The sequence below is a fragment of the Lycium ferocissimum genome, chromosome 3, assembly GCF_029784015.1.
Source record: "Lycium ferocissimum isolate CSIRO_LF1 chromosome 3, AGI_CSIRO_Lferr_CH_V1, whole genome shotgun sequence".
NCBI classification, from domain to species: domain Eukaryota; kingdom Viridiplantae; phylum Streptophyta; class Magnoliopsida; order Solanales; family Solanaceae; genus Lycium; species Lycium ferocissimum.
In genome coordinates this window covers 23,572,026-23,585,520 of record NC_081344.1, presented here as the reverse complement: position 1 = coordinate 23,585,520, position 13,495 = coordinate 23,572,026, and the positions used below count along the sequence as shown (strand labels likewise).

General features: G+C 37.1%; 2 protein-coding genes and 1 long non-coding RNA gene across 7 annotated transcripts; 1 reads left to right on the top strand and 2 right to left on the bottom strand.

Moving 5' to 3' along the window:
• Window positions 1-1,605: 1,605 nt before the first annotated feature.
• Window positions 1,606-5,735, bottom strand: LOC132051049 (uncharacterized). 5 transcript variants are annotated; one of them, XR_009413550.1, is made up of 7 exons: window positions 5,598-5,735; window positions 4,551-4,973; window positions 3,063-3,353; window positions 2,836-2,943; window positions 2,492-2,760; window positions 2,274-2,399; window positions 1,606-2,192 (listed from the first exon to the last, which is right to left on the bottom strand). It is a non-coding gene; the product is annotated as an uncharacterized LOC132051049 (long non-coding RNA). The 5 variants fall into 5 exon arrangements; XR_009413551.1 differs by lacking the exon at window positions 5,598-5,735 and having other exon boundaries at window positions 1,606-2,183; window positions 4,551-5,565; XR_009413553.1 differs by lacking the exon at window positions 5,598-5,735 and having other exon boundaries at window positions 2,274-2,390; window positions 4,551-5,565.
• Window positions 5,736-6,792: 1,057 nt separating this feature from the next.
• Window positions 6,793-9,643, top strand: LOC132050064 (lysine-specific histone demethylase 1 homolog 1). The gene has a single exon (XM_059441103.1). The coding sequence runs from the start codon at window positions 6,959-6,961 to the stop codon at window positions 9,380-9,382; it is 2,424 nt and encodes an 807-aa protein (XP_059297086.1). The 5' UTR covers window positions 6,793-6,958; the 3' UTR covers window positions 9,383-9,643.
• Window positions 9,644-9,814: 171 nt separating this feature from the next.
• Window positions 9,815-12,549, bottom strand: LOC132050065 (uncharacterized). The gene is made up of 5 exons (XM_059441104.1): window positions 12,161-12,549; window positions 11,066-11,383; window positions 10,567-10,659; window positions 10,390-10,457; window positions 9,815-10,298 (listed from the first exon to the last, which is right to left on the bottom strand). Exons 1-5 carry the CDS (start codon window positions 12,485-12,487, stop codon window positions 10,181-10,183), a joined length of 924 nt encoding a protein of 307 aa, XP_059297087.1. The 5' UTR covers window positions 12,488-12,549; the 3' UTR covers window positions 9,815-10,180.
• Window positions 12,550-13,495: the final 946 nt, after the last annotated feature.

Sequence of the window (13,495 nt, the reverse complement as noted above, 5' to 3'; positions counted from 1 at the left end):
CTAACAGGAGCCTGGTTCTTCTTCATTGTTTTTTTTAACCATCTTTTGAAATCTTCGAGTGAGGTAAGCCATGCCTGACTCATCACCTCTAGAATCACTTTTGGTAGCAACCATGAGGACCTGATTCTTCTCTTCCTTTGGCCCCCTTCCTTCCATAGCCTTTAGGTCAGCCCTATCATATTCCTTTCTCGTCTTTAGATCTTATTTTGACATCAGCCGGATCTGTGTTCATAGGAATATAGTAGTCATCACATATGCTATCACACGACTCCGAATCCTCAGCCATGATAACATCATGTAATCTTGCATTCCACCATTCATGGCAGTTTCTATTTAATCTTGGTGGTCTTCTGATATACCGTCCTTCCCCTTGGTTAGGTGAACTATCCATGAGAAGGATCCTTTCTTAGTGGTAACCTTTTAGAAAGAACCTGCTCTAATACCATTTGTTAGAAGTTGTGCGTTCACCAAATAGTATATGAGAGACCTGATTGTCTACCAGTTCTCTGATGCAGTGCAGTAAGTAAATAAGACAGGATTTTACCGTGAAAAACTCCTTGTTCAAGGAATTAAAAACCACGACCTACCACGTAGGATTTCAACTCCACTAACACCGAGAAACTTCAGATTATAACTCTTGCAACCTAGGAATTAACTCACATAATCCCTCAACCCTTACAATACACCCTATTGTAAGTAACTCTTGATTACCTCTAGCCAAGCGAACTAATAAACCTAGACTAACTCTAGCCTAGTGTATCACTCAAAAGCTTAAGTAGGTAAACCGCCTACAAACAACTTCTGAGAATTCAACTAATACACCTAGACTAACTCTAGCCTAGTGTACCACTCAAAAGCTACAAACAACTTCTGAGAATTCAAAGTACACACAAACAACTTCTTAAAATAGAAGAGTAGGTTTACAAAAAGGGTTCAGCTACTAAATGCCTACAGGAGCCCGAAGCATGAATCCATTGAGTTAGAGGCTAGAAACATATACAAAGCAGAAGGCAATATATGATGAGAATTATACAAACATATGGAGGTAATAAACTGCATAAAATATTCAAACATATGCAACACATATAAACTACATTTTATATTGGCAACTCTTAAATTATCCTACACTGTACAAAAATATACAATCATATGCACCGCAAAAATTTTCCCAATTCCCACTATACAAAATTATACAACACATATACCAAGAATATACAACACTTATATCAAAAAATACAAACATATACAAAGCAGAAGGCAATATATGTTGAGAATTATACAAACATATACAAAGCAGAAGGCAATATATGTTGAGAATTATACAAACATATACAATCATAGACAACCAGAAATATACATTTTGGACAGAAAAGTGGCAATACCATGTCTTTCAAAGGTCAACCACTATGTGCAAGCGCCTCGAACCAATCCTTCTTATCTATATATCACGAGCCAAAAATAAAATCTTAGGGAGATCATTTTTTCCATCGCGATACAACGTTTTGGCACTTAAAAACATCAAAAAAACACAAATCAAGACATTCACATAAGTTTAAAAACTAGAACATGAAAAGCTTAAAGCGAGTAAAGCTACCGTCGTGACATATGCATCCCATCCTCGACGAATTTGCAGAACTCTTGGGCCAAAAGTGACAAGAGATTAAATGCATCAATATTGCTCATGAAAGGATGCTTGACATAAAAAAATACACTTGGATGTCTCCGAATCAAAAGTTGTTACATATGGATATTAGGCTAATTTCCTTGAAAATTTCTATCGTACTAATTTTTTTAGAGTGACGTCTTTTTCTTCTACTTCCATGATGAGTGGTCTAGGAAGTCCAATCTGGAACAACTTTATCTTGGATAACTCTTCATCACTAATACAATTCGAAGGTCTAGGAAGCGCAATCTGAGACATCTTTATCTTGGCAAACTCTTCATCACAAATAGCATTCCAGAGATCGTCCCTTGACACCATCACCTGCTGCCACTTAGATAGCGAAAAGAGAGTAATACAAGATGAAAAACAAGTATGAAGTTAGCGAAAGAAAGAAAACAACGTACATCACAAAATACCAAGATGACCATCAGTAACTTCCTCATTTTCCTTGACACCTGATTCTGGTTGGTCAGTTCGCATGTTTACTTCATGCACTTGCTCGAGGGGAAAACACCATCACCTGCTACCACTTAGACACATAAAAGAATTAATCAAAAGTTTCAATCTGAAGGTAGAGGAAAAAAAAAAGAACAAATACAGAAAAAAATACCAGGAAGACCATCACTAACGTGCTCATTTCTCTTGACACATGACGCAGTTTAGTCAGCTCGCGTGTTCAGTTCATGCACTTGCTCGGGAGAGGGGGGGGGGGGGGCAACACCATCACCTGCTACCACTTAGACACAGAAAATGATTAATCAAAAGTTTCAATCCGAAGGCAGAAAAAAGAAGAAGAACAAGTACAGGAAAAAATATCAGGAAGAGTACCATCAATAACGTGCTCATTTCCCTTGACGCATGACGCGGGTTGGTCAGCTCGTGTGTTTAGTTCATGCACTTGCTGGGGGTAGGGATGGTGAGGGGGGGGGGGGAGATCAGTAACTTGCTCATTTCCCTTGACACTTGCCGCTGTTTGGTCAGGCAATGTGTTTAGTTCAAACACTTGCTTGGAGTGGGGGGAACATAATCATAATTATGGAAATATCATTGCCTAGCCCAGATGCACCGTCATCATCAGCATTTCCTTGATGATTCTACTAAAAACAACAAAAAAGAACATCACATGTCATTTTTACATGGAAAAGAGGAATACAAATCTACAAAAATCGTACCTCGGAACCAAGAACCTCATCCCTAGTTTGCTTAATTTTCAAATGCTCGAATATTCTTCCAAAGGAAGATATGATGTAAATGTTGAGTGCCGCAATTGCATAAGTAAGCTAGAAAAATAAAAAATGAGATAAATGAAACTAACAACCATGTGTATACAAAAACAACCGACAACCTACAAATTATACAAAAGCAACTGACAACCTATAAAAAGATCAAGATGCAGTACCTTTGAAATGTCACCCCTCAACTATAACTTCAGCCTTTGAATCATCACTGCTCTCGCTCGCGGAGGATTGCGTCTCAATATGTATTGTTGCTTCATATTCTGAGGATGAGGTTGTTTAGGCTGCTGCTCCATATTTCGAGGATGAGGTGGGGATGGAATGTTAGAATCATTATTCTGAAAAGCAGGCAAACCCCGTGAAGAAACATAGTCGGCATTGATATCTTCAAAAAATAGAGCAATGTTCAAGTTTGATTTTTCCTCACTGGTAGGAGAAATGTTGCAGTACTTCATCTGCGAAAAAAAAAATAGGTTAAATTAGTATATCATATACAAATTTATACAAAAATGGAAAAGATGAGAGAGTTTGAAGAAAAAGGATAGGTGAAGTCTAAAAAAAGGTCCAAAATTTTACGTTGTCGATACTAGGCATGATCACATCGTCAGCCAAGCCCGTATACATCGGAGAATCAGTCACTTTTCAGTTAAGAATATGTGCCACATTATTGCCAATACAAAAATTGAGTTTTTCATCGACTGTAGAGCAGCATTCAAAAAATCATGTCTATAGTGCAAGCAGCAACCCTCCAAGCCTGTACATTGTCAAATACTCAAACTGTTTATCCCTCGTTGTTTTGAAATCTCTTCAAATCATTTTTCCCCAAGCATAACTTTGATATTCACCACTTTCGATAATATCAAAATCTGCTTTGGTGATACAATGATCATTGGTATCCGAGAATAAGAAATGGTGGATGAATACCATTAGAGCCATCTTGAATGCATCATGATCCAACTTCCTTAAAGGGATTAAGAAACTGCTCCCTCATTATTGATGTGTTTTCTGGAAAATACGCTTACATCAACCTATTGACACTTGGTTTGTCATACACCCTTATATCATCTTCAACACACTTCAAATTGGTAACAACAGCGAACTCTCCAATACCAAAACTCAATAAATAGCCATTGAGTTTAATCCACAACTTTCATAAGACATCGAGGACAACTTCCTCAATAACATGCAATGTATAAGCTGGTTCTGCTTAAAAGGATGCAGGTCCAAGAAATATTCAAAACAACTTTCACGGAACATTTGAAGTTACGTATCAGACAAGTATTCCCTCAAAAAGCCGACAATATCAATCTTGGTACGACAACTAATCCCAATCCGAAAATGTTCATTTCGGTTGTATATAGAAGTCACCAACCTCCATATGAGAAAAGAGAATAAAGTGAACAAAAAGAGATGCAAACACAGTTGAGGAAAATATCAAAAAAGCATATATGTATATATAATTATACAAGCCTATACAAACACTATACAATCCTATACAAAAACACATTTTATCTAAGTCGCATCTCATTTTAACTACTAAAACCTTTTTGTTATTACTAAAACCAAATTGGCTACTTGCTACTCATTCCCAGTTAAACTATGTTACATCAAATGAAATAGGATCTTAGACAGATAAGTGTTAGAAGGGATACCTTCAACTGAAATTTTCTTTCCTTAAATTTACATTGAGTAGATATCCTTTGTTCTTTCAATACTGCATAAGAACTACCTTCAGCTACATTGACGACCTTTCCCTTTTTCTTTTTCTTTTTGGCAGCATCATCATCATCATATTCATCAACAAGTTTCAACCTCACTTTATCTCTCTCAGGTCAACCACATTTCTTAGTCCTCGGCTTGATATTCTTAACAAGGTTATCAACCTTCTTCGTCTGCGAGAGGGTGATTCGAGTGCTTTCTTGTTGACAACTATTTGTGGGAGCAACAAGGGACATGAAATCATCATCATTTGTAGCATCAAGGGTCAAAGGCAAGTTGCTGCCAACATAGTATTTAATCCCTCTACTGATAGTCATCTCACAAGTTCTAGATGAAGACATTTTCACCTTCATACTCTGAGAAAAAGCAAACATTATAGTTAGAAAAAAACTAAGTATGAAACTTTGCTTTGGCTCCTGCTAATACCTCAAATTGTTATCAACACCACAACATATACCCACTGCGAAAACCATATTGAGAAATAAATCTGCTAAAACTTGCTCAAAATCAACCCACATTCAACCAAAATTCAGAAACAAAACCTAAAAAATAACGAAAATCAATCCACATTCTACCAAAATTTAGAAACAAACGATAAAAAACAATCATGAAAAACAACCAAAATGATGAATACAAACAATAAAAAAAAAAACAATCAAAATCACCAACATTCTATCAAAATTCATAAACAAACCATAAAAAACAACCAAAATCAACCCACATTCTACCAAAATTCAGAAACAAACCATAAAACACAAAAATCAACCCACATTCACAATTATACCATAAAAAACAAGATAAAAACGAACATGCATACTAAAATCGAAACAAAAAAACTCAAAAAGCTATAAACAAAAATAATACTATAATCACTGCGAAAAAATGAGGGAGAATATGATAGTTGATATACATGGACGAAAAAGAAAAACATAGATCAACAAAGAAGAAAAATGGGGAAGTAATGGACAATGGAGATTTACCTGATGAAGTTGAAATTAGCGAAGAAAGAAAAGAAGAAAGAAAGTAACGAACTAGAGCTTGAAAATATCTTCCACGTTTTAATGGGCTAACAGATTGAAAACTAAATTTAACATTACACTGAAGGTGGACTCTTGCGGGTAAGACACTGAAATATGACCCCAATTTGGTTATAATTGGGCCCCAATTAACGTACAATGTAATTAGGGCAATTTGCACGATTGCCCTTATTCGAGGGTGGTCTTTAATTTTTGCCCCTCAAATTGCTGATGCTTGGCTTAATTTTCGCTTCGCCTAAAAAACCCATGGCTCCGAGCTCGAATTCAAATTTCCTACCAAAAATTTAAAACAATACGTAAGGCAGAGTTTGGATTTGCCTAAAAACCCATGGGTTCCGGGTTCAAATTCAGCTCAGTCAAAAATTTAAAACAATACATAAGGCAGAGTTTGGATTCGCAAGGCAGAGTTTTAGATTAAAACTCTACCTAACTCTTAAGGCAGAGTTTGCTACCTTATAATGCAGAGTTTGCCTTAAAGTAGCAAACTCTGCCTTATGAGTTAGGTAGAGTTTAAATCTAAAATTCTGTCTTGCGAACCTAAAACTCTGTCTTGCGAATTTTTTTTAATTTTTTGATCGAGCCGCGGGTTCGAACTCAGAACAGCGAATTTTTAAATAAGACAAAAATTAAAGATCAACAATTTGAGAGGCAAAAATTAAAGACCAGTGCCTTTGAAGGGCAATCCGCACAAAAAAATGGTGTAATTATTCCTAAAAACATCTCTTCCTATTATCTCTTAGGTCGACATTTAATAATATTTCAACAAAATTATATTTTAACCTAATTTTTTCACTTCAAATCTTCTACCTATTTCAAGTTGAAATTGAATAATGGACAAAATTAAAAAGGATTTTTACAAAAATATACAACCCAACATAATATATTACACCTACATAGCTATATTTTTAGTTTACATTCACATAACCATTTTTTTTCCACAACAATGCTTATATACACGGTATACAAAATTATACAAACATTATACGACATTGTACACTTATGATAAACAATGTATTTAACGAAAAACTGGACTAAATTGGATAGTTAAGGAAAAACTAGGCTAAACCAGGTAAATATTCTTTCTCAGTAGACATAGAGCGTAATTTTCCCAAATTAAGACATTGAATTCTCTCTTCTTTTGTTTTTAATAATATTTAAATTCTTGTAAGCATGATACCAAATTGTATCATGTATCGATTTTTAAGTATTTGATTCAATTTTATTCGTTTCATTGGGTTTTTCCATTTATCTTAAAACACCCTAATTTTAACATCCTATACTCAAACTCCTCTATTCCTCAATCAATGGAAACATCCACCGGACATCCACCGGAAACATCCCACAATGTTCACAATGACAATCCTACCCCTCCTCAAACCACACCCGAACCTACAGAAACAACATCCGAACCTGCCGACTCTATCCTTCCACAACTTCCCGAACCTAAAACCACCCCACCACCCCAACCAAAAAAACGACGTCGTAGAAAGCGTTTCTTCACAGACCTAATCCCAACCTCCGTCTCCGCCGCCGCCGCTTCCGGCCTACGTGTACTCCGCCCTAACCCTAAACCCTCCACCGCCGCCGCCGCATATTCCTACTCCGAAACAGAACTCGCCGCCGCCGCCAATGTAAACGACCTAAACCCTAATTACAATCGCCGTAAAAGAATGTCTGATCTCGCTAAAGAAGTCGATGTTGAAGCCTTAATTGCAATCTCCGTTGGTTTCCCTGTTGATTCATTGACTGAAGAAGAAATTGAAGCTAATGTAGTTTCACAAATTGGCGGTGTTGAGCAATCGAATTATATCGTTGTGAGAAACCATATTTTAGCGCGTTGGAGGTCTAATGTTACTGTTTGGTTGACGAAAGATCATGTTTTGGAGTCTATTAGAGCTGAACATAAGAATCTTGTGAATTCAGCTTATGCGTTTTTGTTACAACATGGGTATATTAATTTTGGGGTTGCTAAAGGGATAAAAGAAGTGAAATTTAAGGGATTTGATGGGGTTGTTTCGAAAGGGAATGTGATTGTAATTGGGGCGGGGTTATCGGGTTTAGTTGCTGCGAGGCAGTTGATATCGTTGGGGATTAAGGTTGTCGTTCTTGAAGGAAGGGGTAGGCCCGGTGGGAGAGTGAGATCGAAGAAAATGACAGGTGGACAAAACGGGGTTGTTAACGTTGTTGCTGCAGCTGATTTAGGTGGAAGTGTGTTAACGGGGATAAATGGGAATCCGTTGGGTGTTCTAGCGAGGCAGTTGGGGGTCCCGCTTCATAAGGTGAGGGATATATGTCCGTTGTATTTGCCGAATGGGAGGACTGTGAATCCGGATATTGATTCGAAAGTTGAAGCTTCGTTTAATAAGTTATTAGATAGGGTGTGTAAACTTAGACAGGCGATGTTGGTTGAGGTTAAGAGTGTTGATGTTTCGTTAGGTACCGCGTTAGAGGCGTTTAGGCATGTGTATAGAGTGGCTGAGGATCCACAAGAGCAAATGCTTCTTGATTGGCATTTGGCTAATTTGGAGTATGCTAATGCTTCGTTAATGTCAAATTTGTCTATGGCGTTTTGGGACCAGGATGATCCTTATGAAATGGGGGGTGATCATTGTTTTATTCCCGGAGGAAATGAGAGGTTAATTCGGGCTTTAGCGGAGGACATTCCTATTTTCTATGATAGGACGGTTGAAAGTGTAAGATATGGTACTGACGGGGTTTTAGTGTATGCTGCTGGTGGGCAGGAATATCATGGGGATATGGTTCTTTGCACGGTTCCCTTGGGTGTACTGAAGAAGGGTAACATTGAGTTTGTACCAGAGCTTCCTCAACGCAAGAAAGACGCAATTGAGAGATTAGGATTTGGGTTGTTGAATAAGGTTGCAATTCTGTTTCCATACGACTTTTGGGGCGGGGAGATTGATACTTTTGGGCACTTGACTGACGACCCGAATATGAGGGGTGAGTTTTTTCTGTTCTATAGTTATTCTTCGGTTTCAGGTGGACCACTTCTTATTGCACTTGTAGCTGGAGAAGCAGCAGTAAAATTCGAAAAGATGTCTCCTCTTGAATCTGTAGTGAGGGTTCTTGAAATTCTCAAGGGCATATTCAGTCCGAAAGGAATTGCTGTTCCGGATCCACTTCAAGCAGTTTGTACGCGTTGGGGACAGGATCAGTTCAGTTACGGTTCTTATTCTTATGTTGCAATTGGAGCCTCAGGGGATGACTACGATATCCTTGCCGAGAGTGTTGGAGACCGGCTTTTCTTTGCAGGTGAAGCAACTAATAAACAGTATCCTGCAACAATGCACGGGGCTTTTCTCAGTGGGATGAGAGAGGCTGCTCACATACTCAGAGTTGCTGATAGGAGGTCATCAATATCTCCAGCTGAGAAATCAAATACTTCCAGTCAAGAAAATGTTGGTGTTGTTGATAAGTTATTAGAGACTCCAGACCTTAAATTTGGAAATTTCTCTGTGTTGTATGATCCTACGTCAACTGAACTGGAGTCTAATTGCTTAATACGAGTTGAATTGCAAGGGGAGAAATCTTTACATTTATACAGCTTGATCTCCCGAAGACTAGTACTGGAGCTAAGCAAATTAGAAGGGGATCTGAGCAGGATAGAAATGTTAACACGTGACTTTGGGGTGAAATTGGTTGGTTGGAATAATTTATCCGCTGCTGCAGGATCGCTAATCAACTCAATTGAATCAGCTAGATCAGTTTGAATATTGAGCTACTGTTTCTGGTAGATGCAGATAAGATGGGATACATTAGTAGTTTAGGACCTCAATTCAAACTGAATTAGTTCGAATATGACTATTGTAGATTCAGGGACAAAATCCCTATCAAATTGAATTGCTCGATGTTAATAGTCGCTTCTTGTACTGATCAACTCTTGGTAATTATCTGGCAAAATGCAGTTACAGGATTTTTAGAGGTTCAATATAAGATTATCAGGTAATATCACTGTTTAATTTGTTCGGTGACTCGTGCGTTTGGAGGTGTCTATGTTTAGAAGCATTTAATAGAGGGTTACTGTGTTTGCAAGCTGCATGCCTGCATCTAGAGAAAGACAATCAAAGAAAATGTGATCAAAGTCAACTTAAAATGAAATAAAAAATAAAAAATAAAAACAATTTGGAACTTCTTGCTGACACCAGGTGAAATTACAAAGCAAAAAATTTTATGGCACAAATGTACAGTTCAATTAAGTGAAAATTCTACTATGTACATCAATCCCAACTTTCTCTTACATCGACCTTTTTCTTTTCCATCTCTCCTTTAAAATTTCTGATTATCATCCGGCAGTTGCAGACAATGGCAGATTCAACAATGGGTTCTCTGGTTAGGCAAAACCTAGTATTACGGGGTTGAATTATACATATATGTGCAAAAAAAAAAGCGTACATAAACTTAACTATACATTTTAGAATTCAATCTCTCAACTCAGAACCCACAGTGTCTGAATCCTGAGTTCGCCGCTAGCTGCAGAATTGTTGTCCAAATTAATCAGGTGGAGATGTTTAACAATTATCAACAAGAAATGCCTTCAACTGTTTAGCAAACTCCTTTGGTTTCTCCAAGTTGACTGCATGCCCCGCATTTCTGATAACTACTAACTGAGCATTCCCTTCAATATGCCTATCATTTAGTAGTCCCCAGTTCTATCATCAGATATGAAGTTTACTATTTCAGGAAACAAAAAATTAGAACGTATTGAAGTTCTTGTTACCTCTGCAGTCTGTACCCCAGTTCTAATGGGAATATCCTGTCTTGTTCTCCCCAAATAATTAATGTGGACTGTTGGGAATAAGAAGAAAAGACACAAACCAAATGAACAAGCGATGAAACGAAACTAAACAAGTAAAAAGTACGAGAATTATAAACAAAAACTTAGGAAAATGCAAACCTGGGAAATCTTAGGAAGATTAGAAAGTCGTCTATCTTTAAGTAAATTTTGGATGAGTTCTCTTTTCTCGTTCACATAATCAGTGCACATCACCTGTAAAATGTAAGAGATATCGTCAGGGATGACGTAGATTCAATGAATTATATCGTACATCAGTAATCTTAGATATATTTTAATATGAGATAAAAATGGCAGCCCGGTGCACTTGATCACCATCTACATATTAAACACACATAGTTTAGTATATAGTGATAGTTCAAGTAGGAAAATGAAACAATTGATAGTTGGCCGAATCAGCTTTGAGGTGTGTTTTAATACATAGATATTGATAGTTCAGATAGGAAAAGGAAATAAATGATAATTTGGGTGTGAAACTCGCGAAAAAAGTGAGAGTTCAGTTGTGTTTTTGATATTAATACTTTATACTCCAAAAGCTCTTTTGCAGTAGCATAATTTTAATCACAAACATGTGTAATTCTACCGAGAGAGAGAGACTTACATCAATAAAATCAGAAAGGAAGTAGGAGGGCATCACTTTGACAGGCTTAAAAAAGGAGAAACGCATCAATTCCCTTAGCTTTTCAGGTGTCTGTGGCAATAATATACTAGCAGCTTCATCCAAATCAGAGACCTGAAACAAGCCATCTTTCATATCTTTCTCCTCTAAGCAAACACCTGCACAACACAACACCAACCTCTCCACTGCCTCAGGATATTGAGCTGCAAGGCTATAACCAACAAACCCTCCATAACTAATCCCCACAAGGCTCGTCCTAAGCACACCGTGCACCTCCATCAACTTCTTGACACATTTCGCCTGAAAATAGAGGCCGCAAAATCAACCCATTTTTAGTAATCAACCTAACATGTATAATCTTAAGGGGAGCCTTGGAGGAACGGTAAAGTTGTCTACGTGTGACCTATAGGTCTTGGGTCAGGGTAGGTCGCCTAAATCACACCCCTTAAGGCTGCAGCCCTTTTCAGGACCCTGTGTAAACGCGGAATGCTTAGTTCACCATGCTGCCCCTTAACCAACAGGTCTAATTTTAAAGCGTTGGATCATGACCCGTCTGTTGACTTGACTAAACAGGTCAAAATGATGAAACATGATAGGTCGAACTGTAACCCAAGTCTAAGAATACAAAATCAAAATTTGGAGATTTGGAATTATGTAAACTTTGAAAGAATTTAAACTACTCCCTCCGTTCCAAATTATGTGACAATTTTTGCTTATCGAGAGTCAATTTTGACTAATGTTCAAAGCTAAGTTAGATTAAATCAACTCAATATTTTAAAATTAAAATCTAGTTATTCAAAAACTATATGGAAAGTAATATAAGTTGCAATTCTTTCTCATATCAATATGATAAAAAAATAATACGTTAAATTGGGACAGGGGAAGTACTAATCTAAGAAAAAATCACTTAACTTTCATTTTTTTCTTTCAACAACAAAATAAAAAGCAGGCGAGGTTAGATCATGTTGGACAGATTAAATTACGACCCTTTTTTTATTCATGCCAACCTCTCAGAGTAATTTGACCTTTTTTTATACGATTAAAAGTTAGCCAAACTCGTCCATTTATCGTTTTTACCTGAAAACTCTCGGTCCTCTCCGGGCGCGTCGTGGCGGACTCACCGAAGAAGAGGAGATCAGGAAGGTAGACATTAAAATGGGGAGTAAAATGTCTTAGGAGATCACTATATTGCCACATTGCGTTGGCACCAAATCCATGCACAAGAAAGAGGTTAGGTTTTGTTTGTTCATGAACTTTAGGTATCCAACAATGCATGGTGCTTCCATCTTCAAGATCTGTTGTTACAGAACGTAGCCCAGAAAAGGAGAAAAAGTATCGGTAGAAACGATCTCTTGATGCTGTGAAGCTAAGGCATTTGGCCATTGTGTATATATTCAATGGCATGAATATATGACAGGAATTTATTTAAAGTTTGAAATTCTTTTCTTGAAGTACTTCATGTTAATGACTATTATTAATTGTAACTATGAGTCTATCAAAATGGATAGAATTCGAGGTCTACCATGAATTTCGGTTTTATCTTTTGGAACATATTTCATGACTTGCGAAGGTTTTTTGCCCGCTCAGTATGATTTGACCGAATCCAACATATTAACTACCTTTACATGCTTAGTAGGCGTTTGGCCATAGAGTTGGGGGCACAAAGTTGAAGTTTTGATTTGAAATCGATGTTTGTTTATGAAATATACTTGAGCCGAGGGTCTATTGGAGACAGCCCCTCTATCTGCCAAAGATAGGGTTAAGGTACTATTCGTACCACGTGGGGGATTTATATTAAAGAATGACTAGTTACTGCTAATGCTGATTTATTGGACCAATGGATTTTTGTAAAATCATTAGTATTGGAAAGTTTGTCGTAGCATGTAATCGCTAGCATTTATTTATAACAGGAAAACGAAGATATGCGATATATTAATGTGGTGCCTCAGGATATTTTGATACCTTATTTATAAATTATGGTTTGCTAATTTGGTAAGATTGTATAAGAGTTGAGATTTTTTTTTCCTGGTTTTCACACATTGTTGAGTTTTTATATTTATGAGAAAAAATTCTAGCTTAAGAAATTCTAAATTGCATGTCCAAATAAAATTTCAACTTCAAATCAACCTAATTTCAAATCCGTGATTTCAAAATCATGTCCAAACGACCCTCATTATAATCAATTTGACCGAGTCTAATATAATGCCTATAGGGATGGAAATTGGGGCAGGGCAGGGCTGGTCAAAACACATTTTCAGAAAATTGGAAGTAGGGCGGGGTAGGTAGTAGGGCAAAGCTGCAAAATAGAAAATAAACTGAAATTCTTACACAATGAATTTGCTAAATTTTTTCAAAAGAACGTATTTTACATTCAAAAGGGTTTCCTATTTGGGCAAAAGTTAGGCTTAACTT

Bases quoted from the DNA above. Each gene is read 5' to 3' on its own strand.
- LOC132050064 (XM_059441103.1), top strand. From the start codon at position 6,959: ATGGAAACATCCACCGGACATCCACCGGAAACATCCCACAATGTTCAC.
- LOC132050065 (XM_059441104.1), bottom strand. From the start codon at position 12,487: ATGCCATTGAATATATACACAATGGCCAAATGCCTTAGCTTCACAGCA. The intron at 10,458-10,566 runs GTTTGCATTTTC...TATTCCCAACAG, and splicing joins ATCTTCCTAAGATTTCCCAG to TCCACATTAATTATTTGGGG. The intron at 10,299-10,389 runs GTAACAAGAACT...ACTAAATGATAG, and splicing joins CTGGGGTACAGACTGCAGAG to GCATATTGAAGGGAATGCTC.